This window comes from Dipteris shenzhenensis, chromosome 33, assembly GCF_047967505.1.
Source record: "Dipteris shenzhenensis isolate YYH24624 ecotype China chromosome 33, Dip_SZ_1.0, whole genome shotgun sequence".
Lineage (NCBI taxonomy): Eukaryota > Viridiplantae > Streptophyta > Polypodiopsida > Gleicheniales > Dipteridaceae > Dipteris > Dipteris shenzhenensis.
Genome location: NC_141628.1, coordinates 25,772,234 through 25,787,240, shown reverse-complemented (window position 1 = coordinate 25,787,240; position 15,007 = coordinate 25,772,234). Strand labels below are relative to the sequence as shown.

General features: G+C 47.1%; 1 protein-coding gene across 6 annotated transcripts in view; it reads right to left on the bottom strand.

Moving 5' to 3' along the window:
• Positions 1-3,694: 3,694 nt before the first annotated feature.
• LOC147879880 (phosphoglucan phosphatase LSF1, chloroplastic) overlaps positions 3,695-15,007 on the bottom strand; it is a 204,324-nt gene continuing 193,011 nt past the window's right edge. For 4 of the 6 annotated variants that reach the window (XM_087371540.1, XM_087371539.1, XM_087371542.1 and 1 more), the window contains exon 11: positions 3,695-4,441. In XM_087371540.1, coding sequence (XP_087227666.1) covers positions 4,319-4,441 — 123 coding nt within the window. In that variant the 3' untranslated portion in view covers positions 3,695-4,318. The remainder of the gene's footprint in view (positions 4,442-15,007) is intronic. The other 2 variants (XR_015540634.1, XR_015540635.1) reach the window with 2 other exon arrangements.

Genomic DNA, 15,007 nt, shown 5'->3' with positions numbered 1-15,007 from the left:
CTTCCTATTCAAATGAACATTGCTAAGATCAACACTTGTTATTATTCTTATCAAACCTTATTATTATCGACCTGACCTTGAACTAGGAACATAGAATCGGGAGATGTTGAATGGCTGTTTGAGTGCATGTGTGGTTTCTCGTCTTACCACTTTGACCAAAAGGTCGTCATGGTATGGTATTCTTATTCATCTATGCAATTGGCTTTTAAGGAGTTTGATCTCCAGACTAATGTAGGGGTTTGGTTAGCCTAACTGACACTAAGCCTACACAAATGAAATTTTAACATTGAATTTTATTTTTAACCCAAAATAAAAGATAGCATTTGCTAAATATTGATGTGTCATATATGATGTGCAAATGTGTGCCTATGGAAAGAGAGGTTCTTAGCCAACACATAATGATGTGACAATCAAAGGTAATGTGTCACTATGATGACGTAGCTATTGAGGTGGAGCCCTAGGTATCGACTAGAGTTGAGCAAACTAATGAAGTGGTAGCTGGGAGCTGTCGTGCGCACTCTCTGAAGGTTGGGTTGCTGCTATGTACATGATAATTGAGCCACATGGCAGCCATTAAACCCTACATGGACTTAGGGTATGACGAGGAAGTAAAAGAGCTAGTGCAAGTTTGACCATTAGAGGAAATCCCGTAGGGCCAATGAAAATACCAACACGTGTTGGTGGTTTGAGTGCTTAGAAACCAATGAGTAATATGGAGCAACAACAAAGGGAAAAAATGAAAGATTTCATGGATGGAGTGACAAATGGAACTGTAGGAGCTTCAAAGGTATTCTCGATGAGAAAGGCATCTGTTTGCGGGTGATATAATTGCAACATGTAGAGTAGAGGCTCTTGAAGCTAGTGCTCTCACTCATTACAAATGGAGTTGTCTGCAACAAAATATGTGGGGGAGCAAGTTGGGGATGCAAAGCCAGCATCATAGGAAATGGTATGGAAGACAGGGTTAGAGGAGCCGTCTACGAATGAGGCGGCTCTTTAATAAATGACACGGAAAAAAGAGCAAGACTGATGACACTGCTAGTTGCACTACTACTACTAATAACTAGTGTAGAGAGCAATACAAGACAATAACATTGGCTATTGGCCCCACATAGGTGATCACAATATAGCACAACCCAAGGGGAGGTAGACTTGTAGAGGCTACAGCTATTGCTCTATTGGTCTTCTCTACCATGCAAGATAGCATTGGTCATGCCACCATCTCTAGGAGAAGCTATTGGATAGCTTTCGGTAGCTGTGGCTCTATGAGTAGGTTTTCTAGTGGGCCGACAACTATACAAGGTCCTAATGCTTGGGTCTTGGGCATTAACGGTTGAAGCTTAAAAGCTTGGGAGGCCGTGCGGCGATGCAGATCCCATCAAGATTTGGAAACAATAAGTGAGGATGGCCAAGGGTCTCGTCAACATGACATGCAAAAGAAACAATCATGGTTGTCAATTTTGGGTCTAGGTTACTACATAAGTTATGTAGGTTCGCATCGAGCTTGAATGGTTCCTGAGAGGCTTCCAAAAGACTTGGTAATAAAGTGCCTCAAAAGCATTTTAATCATTTTAGTAAAGACATGAGGTCTCTCTTAAACAAAGAAATTAGAAGATGCGCTCTCTTCCAAATTGTTCTCCAGAACCAAACTAAAGAAGCTCAATCGAGATGAATTGTCAAGCTAATGGAAGAAGGTTGGAAGCTTAAAAAATAAATACCTTGAGCTAGAGAGTAAGGATCACGAAGCTATTTAAAGCAAAAATATAGTTCTCCTTTCAAATTGTCCTCCACAACCAAACTAAAGAAGCTCAACTGAGATGAATTGTCCAATTGATGGAAGAAGGTTGGAAGCTTCAAACATAAATACCTTGAGCTAGAGAGCTCAGATCACGGAGCTATGAAAAGCAAAAGTATAGCTTTCATCTCAAGCCAGAAGATTGGAAAGACTACAACGAAGGTTTCTAAGCACAAAGAACCCTGGGCTTTGATACCATGTTAGAGAAGGTGTGAGAGAGTGAGAGGAGAGAAAGCTTGCTCCCTTGGTCTCTCCAACACCCCTCAAAGCGCTCTTATGTCACCCCTTAGGGCTAAGGATTGTTCTATACTATTTATAATGTCTCTTATCTACATAAAGTGACGGGCTGGTTAGGAATAGTAAAAATTGCATAAGAGACACTACAAAACACTAAGAACAACGATTCAATGAGCACCGCATCCTCTCCAACAAGCATTAGCACTCTAGACCGAACATGTAACTCTAGACCCAACAAGCAAACACAAAACATGAATGAGTTCATTGCGACACCACCCTCCTAAAGCGAACATTGAGACGTACGTCTTCAAACTAACACTCCCAAGAATCCAACTAACACAATACCCCCAAACCCAGAATAGTCAAAATTACAAACCATAAAAAACTCAACAATGAAACTTGCACTCAAAAAACCAACTAGAGTCACAACTCATAGTTAGACCACGTATGGACAAATACTCCCCTGCATGATAGCATACCAAACCAGCCACTTCTAGTTTACCTCACCTAACACATGCTAAAACATATCATGTTGCTAAAACATGAAACAACCACATAAAGCCTAAAACAGACCTTACCACTCCTTCCCAATATTAAAACACTATCATTTTCAAGTATGTACCTCAAGAATTAAAGCACCCAAGAAAGACCACCCTGTTGCATGACTACACATCCATATATCAGTTTGTCCTACTAAATTATAAATCATATGCCTTTAGTGATGATAGCAGGAATCTTATTCAACCCTCTCCACATATCCTCCAATTCAATTTGATAATAAATAACAGTCTACATACATGCTTCCTAAGTCAATGCTCACAAAAACTTGTGATCCCTTACGTAACTTAATTTTTGTTCTCTCATGAGAAATACTAGGTTTCCACATTGGAAAAAGCAAGTCTTCACAACCATTGTGCCACAAATTGTGTAAGCATATGAGGCACCACATGGTTGCCATGTGTTCTTACTAGAAGCTACCACGTGCAAAAAAAAGGGAACCAGAGAGTTCTGTAGATGAGGGCGAGATCAAGTCCAAGAAAGAATGAAGGGAGGGGGTACATAGGTGAGTAGGAGAGAGGAGTAACACATTGGGATATTATCGAAGACAAGGGCCAAGTGTCTCCAAGGCCTTGGGGTGATGAATTGTAGCAAGGTGGGAGACATCAATATCGAGGACGGGCTGAGCGATGAAGTGAAAGTATCACAGTTGTAGAGGCTTAAATTCAGCATTGATTGGTTTTCATCTTTGAAGTGCAACGGAGGTATATGATGATAAGATGTGCATAGATAGAACTGTAAATAGAGAGACAATGTGCCCCAACCCATGTTAAGAGAGAGAGGAGTTTTCAATGTTAGAGTAAAAACCTATGTTCAACCAACCACCCATGTTAAGAGAATGATAATAGTTTTCAATGTTAGAGTGAAAACCTATGTTGAAACGCATAAAAGAAAATGAACATTTTCCAAGATAAAACCTATTTTAAAAACGCATAAAAGGAGAAAAGACAACTTTTAAAAACATCCCTCAAGGTAAGCTCAGTTCCCCCTTGTTATTTATTGTACATGGAACATGCATGATTACTAATTGATAGTTCTACTACTTCCAAATACCTGTAAAAGCCCGACACACTCCCATAGAAGAAATACATTCGAACAGAGAGCAAACAAAATGCACACGCACCCATTTGTTATTAATATAAATGCTATTACATGTGAACCATTCTAGCAACAACTTGCCCTTGTACTAATTTTTGTGCACTTCACATGCAGTGCACAAGGTTCATTTGCTAGAAGCACAACTGCCAACAAGAGGCACCAAGTACTAGCATCTCTTAAGAGCAAGGCGTTCATTTGTGTGCATTGCTACATATTTCAGTCTCTAAATGCCAGTGCTAACAAGAGCAAAGGGTTGATTTGTGTGTATTGCTAAATATTTCAATCCTTGAATGCCAGCACTAACACAAGCAAGGGTTCAAATTGATATTGACACTTGACCGTATTTTGGATTGTAATAAAGATAACCAATACCATCCCATCAACCAATGAGGGTATATTCAGTCTCTTGAAAATAGTTGCTATGAATTTGCTCGGCTGGCTGACAATCGCAAACAATTTTAGACATCCCTTGCCTTATTACCATTCATCTCCTCAGATCTCTACTACATGTGAATTTTATTTACTGCCCCTGCCAGGCATATAGCTAAGTACAAAAACGTTTGCTCCGTTGTCGAAGAAAAGGGCCCTTATGGAGTGAAGATATTTATGGCTATGATTACATGCTCCGTGTCATCTCTTAGGAGCAAATTTCATGGGACAAATTGAAAAGGCCATCCGGCGTGCTGCAAAAGCAAGAGTGAATCGTTCATCCTCTGTCAAGGGCCTTTCAATGACTTTTATGCTGGTCGGAGCCTGTAAAAGCAAGGCACTTGAAGTCAGTAATATCTAGAAAAAAAAACCTGAGAAAAATCTGAACTGCATTTGCAAATAACACATTCACAAGTTCAAACAGGTGCTCTATGAAAAAACAGTGTCTGTCCTGTTATATTGTTCAGATGCCTCCTACAAATTTTCTCCAAGATATTTAAAAAAAGTACACACATGTATACTTCTGCGTATGTCCCCATTTGATAACTTTGGGTGTGTGGTGTGTGTGTGTGTGTGTGTGTGTGTGTGTGTGTTCCTATGGAGATGTATTGTTGGTATTCTCCCAGTGGGAGTGAAATTGGCTAAACGACGAATAGCTTCACCTCTCTGTCCAAGATGTCACCTTGCATCAGAGAGTATTCCGCATTTATTGTGGTTTTGTTCATATTCCAGAGACCTTCTAGATAGAATCTCCTATTTTTTATCTCTCAGATTTCCAGCACACAGGTTCTACAAGTTTTTCTGGATGTATGGCAAACTATCAGCTTCTTTGTCACAGTATTCTCTCTTCTTCCACTGGATCAGATACTAGGCCTTATGGACCCTCTGGCTGCAGCGCATCCAAGCATATCTGAATTCTCCTCTTCAGCATCCTTATGAGTTTTTCAGAGCCTCATTAAGGCAGTCTTTATATGATGCCTTACATGAGGAAGATTTGGATGTTTCTTGTATTCAACTTTTCTTTTACTGTTTCTGATGGATAGGGCTGTAGCTCTATTTTGAGCACGGCCTGGATGTAAATGAATGTTTTATAATATAAGTATCTTGGTTTTACAAAAAAAAAAAAAGTGTGTGTGTGAAAGAGAGTAGAAGTAGAGAGAGAGAGAGGGAGGACCTGCAGCCCTTGCTCCAGCCTTCCCATCAGCCCCCTAGCCCCCCCAAATTAGCCCGTTTGCATCAGCTACCTGCTGCACCACATCAGAGCTCAAAAAATGGCGTTTTGGAGCATTAACTACCTGCTGTACAGCCCACCATAAATCCGTACAGTTTCCGTACAGGTGTACGGACCTATACGGCCTGTCCCGCCCTGCTCAGGCTGCTGCTGCCAGTTAATTCCCTGCTCCTGGGTCGTTTTTATGCAGGGTTTTGCTCACGGACTGCATCTATACGCTGGTTCTGAGGGCTCTCTGCTCCCCTTTCTCTCCTCTTGGGTTTCTGGGTCCTGTGTACTCTTTCCATTGCCAGAATCTCTCCTCTTTTTCTGAAAAATAGTTCATCTGGGAACTTTTACTGGTTTTTTTCTCTTTTTCTTCTATAGAACTTGTCTTTTCTTTTCTCTAAATCCCTACATCTCTCTTTCCCCTTCTTCTCCTTGCAAATACACTATTTTCTCCTTCTCTGTGGGCTGTTTTTTCTTTTTGGGACTGTTTTTTCTCTATTATCACATTATAGGTACCTCCTTTTTGGGTTCCATCCTCTTCCAAAGACATGGCTGAATACTCTTATGAAAAAACTTTTCAAAAGGATCGATCAGTTCAATGCAAAAAGCAAAAGCAGGCTGAGGGTCAGCATGACCCAGTGCATGATTCTGTTGAAGCACAACTGGTTTATGATGTCATCATGAAGGATCTGCAGACAGAAGGAAAGAGTGGAAAGACTCTGTTCCCTCGGTTGGTCTCACGGTTGAAGTCGATGAAATTGTGGATCCAGTTAGAGAATATGCCAAAAATGCAGTTATTTTATTTTTCCTAGGTCAGATGCCACCTGCTGCAGAGGTAGGCAACTGGTTGACCCGCACATTGGCTGGCTCATTTGTTCGGAAGGTACACTATGTAGCCAGAGGTTTTGTTGAGGTCATTATGGTAGATGAGATTCACAGGCAATGCTTTTGGAATATTCGCCCCTCTTTTTTAGGCAGCAAATGGTGCACGTTTTGCCATGTTCTCACACAAGGGATTTTCAGACTTTGATCTGACACTTTGATCTGACACCGATGTCCGGTCTAGGTTGAAGTTGTAGACTTCCCGCAATGCATGGCTTCACTCTTGCCTAAAATTGCAGCGACTTTAGGCAAAGTGGTTTGCCCACCACGGCCTAGTGGCAACTCAAATCGATTTTGCATTCTCTGGGATACTGATAATCCCACACTAGAGTCTTATTCAGTCACAGTGAACAATGTTGACATGGGAAGTGCTTTTTATAAATTGAAATGGGGATTATTTGCAGGGGCTTGCTTTGATTGTAAAAAATTTGGGCACATGGCTTCGCAGTGTCCAATGAGTCAGCATAAAATGCCTCCTGCCACTTTGCCTGTTCAGATGCCCACTAAGGATGCTCCTGCCTCTATTGGGAATAAAAATAGAGGTAATAGACAATTTTTTGTGAATCAGGATAAAGGCAAAGCTTCAGTGGTTTCAAATGGGACTGCTTCTTCCCCTTCACTTCCTATTATTCAACCCTCAGCAAAAGGACCGAAACCTCCAATTGATGGATGGCAAAGTCCAAGAAAAGTTATTTCTATTCGACGACCTCCACCCCCTCGCACTTGGAATGGTGCATCTTCTAGTGGAAACTCTCCAGAGGTGAATTCAGGAATTGGGATCACATGGGCTGCGGTGACAGCTAGCAGAACCCTCTTCCTTGAAGAAGAGGTTGCTACTTTGCTGTCCACTCCTCAGGCAGATGTTTCTTCTCAAGGAAGAGGCCCTAACCCTGAGGTAGAAATGCAGGGTTGACATCCTGAAGGTTGCTGCTGTACATAGCTGTTTTTTCTCCTATAAATATCTGTAAATATGACTGCTCATGTCAAATGCTTTACACTTAATGTTCAGGGGGATGCGTGACAGTAGGAAATGGAAATCTGTGTGGCTGTATATCAATAGATTTCAGCCTGACAGTGGCATTACAAGAACACAATCAACATGTCTATGCAGGAAAGACAGATCATTACTGTGGATATGATATCTTCTATGCTAGGGAGCACTCTTTCTCAGGGGTAGTCCTTCTGATCAAACATGAGCTTCAACCAGTTATTGCTTTAAATGACAACAAAGGCAGATGGCTTGTTCTTCAATGCATCATTCGAGGATAGGTGTTTGAATTTGCTTCTGTTTATGCACCTCAATCCTCTAGAGAAAGAACTGCAATTTGGGATGCCATGCAACAATATCCATGGAGATATCATGCCTTTATATGTGGGGATTTCAATAATGCTCCACAACAGGGTGACAATACATTAGGAAATACTCATATGTTAACCCCTGAAAAGCATGCATGGTCTCAATTACTGATGCATCTTGATTTGGTTGATCTTTGGAAGGAATTGCAGCCTTTGTCACCAGGATACACTTTTCAACATAATGCTCTTTCTTCTTATCAAGCATGTCTGGATCGCTGGTACAGTGTAGCTCCACAACAAAATGATGATTTTACATGCAAAATGTGGATTGACTATGCCTTTGTGCATTCAGAGCATGCACCTTTATGGTTGAGGTTATCTTTTTATGATATGCCAGATGATAGACTGCCTCAAAGGCGACATCTGATTGTGAACAATAGCTATTTGCAGCATGTTGTTTTCAAGGCCATGGTTACTGAAGCATCTCACTCTCTGTCTTCTCAGAGCCACTTTGATATTGATAATGCATGGGATTCTTTTGTTTCCAAAATGCAAGTTGTAATTAGAGGTTATGGCAAGTCTTACATGAAGACTCTGAGGGAAACTGTTGCTCAAGCCAAATTGACTTGTCAAGACCTCACTGAACTCAGTCATCTTCGTCCATTGTCCTTGCATGAGCAAACAACACTATGCCAAGCTAGACATTGTCTTCAAATCAATGATCACAGGAAACTGGCTAAATGGGAGACTAGAGCAAGACAAAGAGCTTTTACAGATAAAGGCTGCTCTTCCAAACAATTTTTTAAAAGCTTGCATCAGAAGAGATTAAAAACAAACATTTGCAGGGTGCTTCTACGTGATGGTTCATGGACTACATCACGGTCACAGCTTGCTTCTGTTTGTGTACATCATTTCTCTCAGCAGTTTGGTTCTGCAGATCCTCCCTCGCATCAGGTTTTGTCTGCAAAAAATTTACTTTTACAACATGTTTCTCCTATTATTTCCACTACTCAAGCTTTGGAATTGGAGGAACCCTTTACTGAGAGGGAATTGTCAGATCCAATCAAATCCTGTGGTAGATGGAAATCTCCAGGATGGGATGGTCTTACAGTTGAGTTTTTTCTAGAATATCAGCCTCTTTTGAAGCATACATTGCTGCATATGGTGAACTCTGCTTGGAAAAATCAAAAAATGCCAGACACATGGAAGAGAGGTCTTGTTAAACTCCTTCCAAAAAAGCAAATTTGTGAATCTTTGGCTGATTGGAGACCTATCAGGCTTATGCCAGTCATTTACAAAGTTACTACCAAAATGATTGTTGATCGGCTAAAAGGTTATTTACATGATTTTTGCCGAAAAAAACAGTGCTGATTATATTACTTCGAAAAAACAAGATACATGAGGTCAGTTTTGCAGCTGACGGGGCTGCGTTCACAAATTGGACGCAGCCCTAAATGGAAACAAAAAGCGCTCTCTCACGGAGGGATCAGGTGGGTGTGAATAAACAGCCAGAGAGGTGGTGAATAGCGCCACTGAAGGCCCTGAGAAGTATGCTCAAAGAAGAGGCCCTGCGTATCCCAATCTCGGAGGAAACGTCTCCGCTTCTCCAGGCCAGCTCGGGAATCTCCCTGTATCTGGTCCCACTGGCCTCTGAGTGTGTGTATAATCTCACTCCAGATGTCGGCCATGACCTGGGCAGTCGAAAGAGAGGTACCACCGAGGATCTGCGCGCAGCGCGAGGTCCAAATGTGCCATCCAGCGATGCTGCTAATAATCTCCCAGACTAGCTGCCTCTCCTAAGATCCTGTGTCCGCCTCTGCCAAGTGCGGCGGGATGCTCTCAAGCGGCCCCCAAGTCCCCTGTGTGATAAGGAATATGGGGTCCTGCGGGCCTGCCTCGAACAATTGATGATAGCCAGGTGTGGTGCTGCACTAGCAGAACGCGCCCCAGGTGATCAAACCTAACTCCGGTGCTACGCGAGTAAGGATCCCGAAGGTCCACCTCCACACTTCCTGGGCGCGAGTGCAGCTCCACAGGCAGTGTTTTGGTGACTCCTCGTCCTCATGACAAATCTGACAAAGTCCATCCTGACCAATCTGCCGCAACTAGCTCCCCACTGGAAGACCCTTGTGGGCGAGTAGCCAAAGGAAGTAGCAAATCTTCCGCGGCCGCCAGCTCTCCCACAAGGCCTTCCAGAAGGCCTGCAAAAATAGCCTGGAGATACCCTGAGCATACCAACTGGGCCGCTGGGTGGGCGGGCGGCTCTGCATCCTCCCGAGAACTCTCCTGCCCAATGTCGTGTTGTAAGCGAAGAAAGGGGTCGGCCCCTGGCCTGCCACAACCTCTGGCCATCTCCACTCACCTGGGTCCCAATCAAGCTCTGACAGGGCCCGCCCCTCCCAAAGCCAGAGTCGCCATAACTGCAGTTGATCCTGCTCTATACTAGGATCGATCCGCCAAACCTTCCCCACGAGGCCTACGACCCGAACCCTCTGCCACGAGAGAAGGGGGTCGATGAGCACACCCTCTCTCCTGAGTCGGCCGTCCCCCAAAACCACGAAGAAGGAAACAGAGGTGTCGTCCATCCGGCCTGCAACCACCAGTGGGATGCCACGGGGGGTGAACTGTCCAAGCCAACGGTCATCACCAGGCATGAGGATCTGAATCTCGGGTGGAACCAACCAACCGGCAGGAATCGCTCCGTCTATCTCTGTGCGTCTCGCCTGAGCTCCACGGACACCTCCGGCTGTGGCTGCTAGAGCAACGGTCTCCAAGTGTCTGTAAGTGTCCCTCCAAACTCGAAGGGACCGGGCTGGCCCCCGCATCCAACCGTCCCACAGGATATGTGACCTCTCCCCCAGCTGAAGGCCCAAGGTATCTCTGACCTAATCGTTCCAGATGAGCGGCTAGCGGTCGATCTCCTCCTGACTGCTAGGAGGGGACTGAGACAGAGTCGCTTCCAAACCGTGAGAAGGCTACGAATGAGCGGGGAGCGGGGGTGAGTAAGCGGTGCAGAGGTGAAGATCCACCGGAGGGACGATAGCCACTCTCCACCTCGGCGCGGGACGCAATAATTGATCCCCTGCTGAAGTAACATCTTCCACGTTTGCCCCCCTGGGGTCAAACCGCGGATAACTAACCTGCCCAGCAGGGCCTGACTCTGAAGCTCAGGATCAATGACCCCCAAGCCACCCTCAGCCTGCGGAAGAATGACTGTCTGCCACGCTACCCTGGCTCTGGTATCTCTGAGACCATCCCTCCCAGACCACAGAAAATTCCGGACCATCCTCCTGAGCTGTGCCACGCTGGATCTCGAGAAGCACCAACAAGAGGCCACATACCAGGCCGTGGCCAAGAGAACCTGGTTGACTACAAGAGCACGACCTGCAAGAGAGAGCTTAGCAGTGCTCCAGAAAGCCAGCTTCCGTCGAATGGAATCTAGCACCGGGAGAAACTGCTGAGCTGGCGTGATGTCCAGGCCGACCTGAAAGCCGAGATATCTAGCTGTCTGCCCCCGCGGGATCCATCTGAAACCCAAAAACCTCCCCCACTGTGAGCATGCCCCAGGGTTTGTGAGAAAACCAACTAATTTGTTCCAGTTGATTTTCGCACCAGCTGCCGAGCAAAAGACCTCTAAGGCTAGCCTCACCCTCTCCAGCATCATCTCATCATCCTGAACATACAGCGCTGTGTCATCTGCATACTCCGAGTCCAGGAGCTCCGTGTCCTCCCTGATAGGAAGGCGAACACCCCGGATCCCGATCGACCTCACCCGAAGGTAGTAAGTCATCGCCTCGGCGAAGAAGAGAAACAGGTAAGAAGCGAGGAGGCAACCCTGACGCACTGATCTCTCCAATCGAAATCGCGCCGCCGATGATGACCCTGCTAGAAGCTATCCTGTATAACGCTGAGATACCCTGAATCCCAGTCTCTCCAAAGTACCCTCCACGAAGGACCAGTCCACTCGATCGTAGGCCTTCTCAAAGTCGAGAAGTAGGATGGCTAAGTGCGACCCGCTGTGCTGAGCCCACTCCGTCGCCTCTGAGAAGGTGAAGACATTATCCAGGATACTGCGATCCTGGACAAAGCCTGTCTGAGTGTCATGAATGAGGTCAGGAAGTAGTGGCCGAACTTTGGCGCTGATCATCTTGGCAAGGATTTTGTAGGCAGTGGTGAGGAGAGTGATCGGGCGCCACTGACGGATCTCCTGTCGGTCTCCTCCCTTCGGGATGAGGCAAATCAATCCTGAAGAGAGGCTCTCTGGCATATGTCCGTTGCTGAAAATCCTCTGGAGGGCTGCTAGGAGGGGCTGATGGATCTGATCCCAGAAAGAGGTGAAGAAAACGCGAGAGAGCCCATCCTCGCCAGGGCATTTCTGCCCATCGATGGCCATCAAGGCCGCCTGCATCTCGACAGTGGTGAACAGTGCCATCAACATCGTCTGCATGTTGGGCTGAACAAGGGCTGGAATGTGCCTCCACACCTCCTCGCGGGAACGTCTAGTACGGGGCGCAAGCTGCTCCTGCTGGAAAAGAGTCCTGTAGAAGTCGGTAGCCAACCCCAAGACCTCTTCCGGATCAGTAACGATGTGCCCCTCCGCTGTCCTAGGACTCCGGAGCTGGTCACCTGCTGCCCTCTGGCCATGCGTCCTGAAGAACTCTTTGCTCATCCGGTCGCCCTTCCGAGCCCAGTAGGAGAGGGAGGCGTGATAAGAAAACTCTGAGCGACGCTGGAGAGTCTCCTCAAGAAGGGCTCTGGCTCGAAGGGCCTGGATCCAAAGCTCCTCCGAACCCGGAGCTGCCTGCCGGAGTCGCTGAATGGAGGCGAGGTCCCTACGAAGAGCTCTCTCTCTGCCCCACCACTCCTGGCGAACCTGAAGGGCTGCGAGCTGGCAAATCTGGCTGGACTCCTGCAAAGCCTGCGCCACCGACTCTACCAGATCCACGCACTCGCCCCAATCTCTGTCCCAAAGGCTACCGATACTACTGCGCACCTCCTCCCTAGAGAAGATGGAATCAGGAATCCTGCACGAACGGGGAGGAAGGGACTGAGCTGCCGAGTCTAGTGATAAGAGCACTAGCGCGTGGTCGGAGAGTGTCGTCCCTGGCACTACACCCACCTGACCACCTCTGCTGATGGCCCAATCACTGACATAAAATTTGTCTAGTCTCTCCAGGAGTCTGCCTCCTTCCCTGCGGAAGCCCCACGAGAAGTCCAAGCTCCCGTGCCATTGGCGGAAGGACGGGTCTCTCCAGCTGTCCCTACCTCCTGTCGCGAAAATAAAGGAGTCCCAAGCGGACTGCTCTGCCTGAGCTATACCTGTAAACTCTGGTCCTCTGCCCTGCTGGTCCTCCAAAGTCTCCAGATTGTTGAAGTCACCTCCAACAATCCACGAATCCATGTCTGGGAGAATCTCTATGAGTGTCCTCCAGAAGGTGGCTCTGCATCGGAGGTCTGTGGGTGCATAGATGTTAAGGATTCCTATTTTGGAGCCCTCCAACTCTAGGCCAACCCAAAGTGCACGGCCTGGGATCAACGTACCATGGCCAAAAACTCCCTGGGCAAACGACTTGCAAATGGAAGTGCAGACACCGCCACTCCTCCCCTATGCACCGATCGAGGGCTCCCAATAAGTGTGAGAGCGTCCAGGGAGGATCTTCCCGCAGCTACGGGAATGAGCCACTGAGAGCTTATGCTCCTGGAGCAGGAGTATATCCAAGCGACCAATCACTGCTGGCTGAAGTTCCTGTCTCAAGATGAGTTTCCTAGGACCACGGGTGCCAGAAGAATGAAACCCGTTCACGTTCCAGGAGACAAGGTGTAAGCTCATGATGAGGACTGGTAGGCTGTGAACAACTGTCTGCTCGCGGCTGAGGTCGATGAAGAGGCTGAAATTTCGAAATGAAAGCGCTGACGCTTTTGTGAGGGTTTGGAGGGGGAGGCGGGGTCATCCTGCCCGTTCTTCAAAACTTTTAGCAAAGGCGTGAGGCCTTTGGTGCCATGGACAAACGCTTTCTCGAGCCAACTCGAGATCTCTGAGGTAGTCATCCCATAGAAGGCGCGAAGTTTCTGAGGAGTCCAGGCTCTGACATCCTGGGGGAGGGGCCACGACAGAGGGGGCATGAGGATCACAATCAATCTGAAACGCTTGGCGGCGCAACGCCACCGCAGGCGCACGTCACCCTCGGACCACTGAGTCTCGAGAAGCTGTCCACCCGACGGGCCTATCCAGGAGCAAATCTGAGCGTGCGTCTGCTCTCTGAGGGTGTCCTCACGCTGTGTGTGCTGCTCGTGTCGCCGTGCTCGGAGAGAGGTATCTCGGTGGCGAGTCATCTCATGTAAGAAAGCAGCTAGGCATCGCTGATCCGGGAACTACAACATGTGTGGGAGGGAGCCGAATCCGTAGGGGAAGAGGCAGTGGTACCGGCCTCGAATGGCATAATAGATAGGACATCTGAAAGCAAAGTGCTCCGACTCGATCTCCTGCAAGTCGCAAAGTGGGCAAAGGCGGTCCTCTCGTGGGATACCCTCTGTGCGTCCGCTCTCGATCCGTAATCGGTGTGACGAGACCCTAAACTGACCGAGGGAGATCTGGAGCGCATGTGGTAGATGAAGCTGTGTGTAACCTGGAGGTGTAATGAAGCCCTCCTGTGAGACATATCAACATTTAAAAGGCATCTAATCTGTAAAATCAGAACTAGTTCACATGATCTCGAGGTAGAGAGGGGTACATGGGCAAGACCCATGACCCCCAAAGAGGAAGAACCTGCAGAATTTGCTCCACAGGTGAGGTAGAAAATGAGCAGCTTGTACTCCTAAGATGTAGAGCCAACACACACATTAGAGAAAGTTATGAGGTCAGCAGAGATAATCTGAAAAATCTGCTAGAGCAGCCAGCCAAAAAGCTAGGAAGCTACTTGAAAGGGATTTTGGAACACCGTAACAAGGTACCGGGACTAGCACATAAGCTAGCCCAACAACTACTCACTACGTAACAAGAAGTAATATTTTGTCTCAATTGATGCAAGGGATCACTTTAAGTTGATAGTGACCGCCAGTCCCATAGATCCTGAAGGGTCTCATGCGGATCTTAATACAATCATATCATATCATACTTCTCTCTCTCTCTCTCTCTCTCTCTCTCTCAAGTCTTGTTGCAGAAGGCCAACCATGTCCATTGATTGGGTTGTGTGTATATAGATCTACATTGTCTCTTCTCTCTCTCTCTCTCTCTCTCTCTCTCTCTCTCTCTCAGCCTCCCGCTCAGCCCCCCGCTCAGCCTCCCGCTCAGCCCCTCCCTCACCCGCTCAGCCTATCCGCCTCAGCCCCCCCCCCCCCCTCTCACCCGCTCACCCCTCCGCTCAGCCCCCCCGCTCACCCCTTGCTCACCCCTCCGCTCACCCCCTCGCACTCGCAGCCCCCGCTCACCACTCGCTCACCCCTTGCACCCCTCCTCTCACCCCTCCGCTGCCCCCCCGCTCACCCCTTGGAAC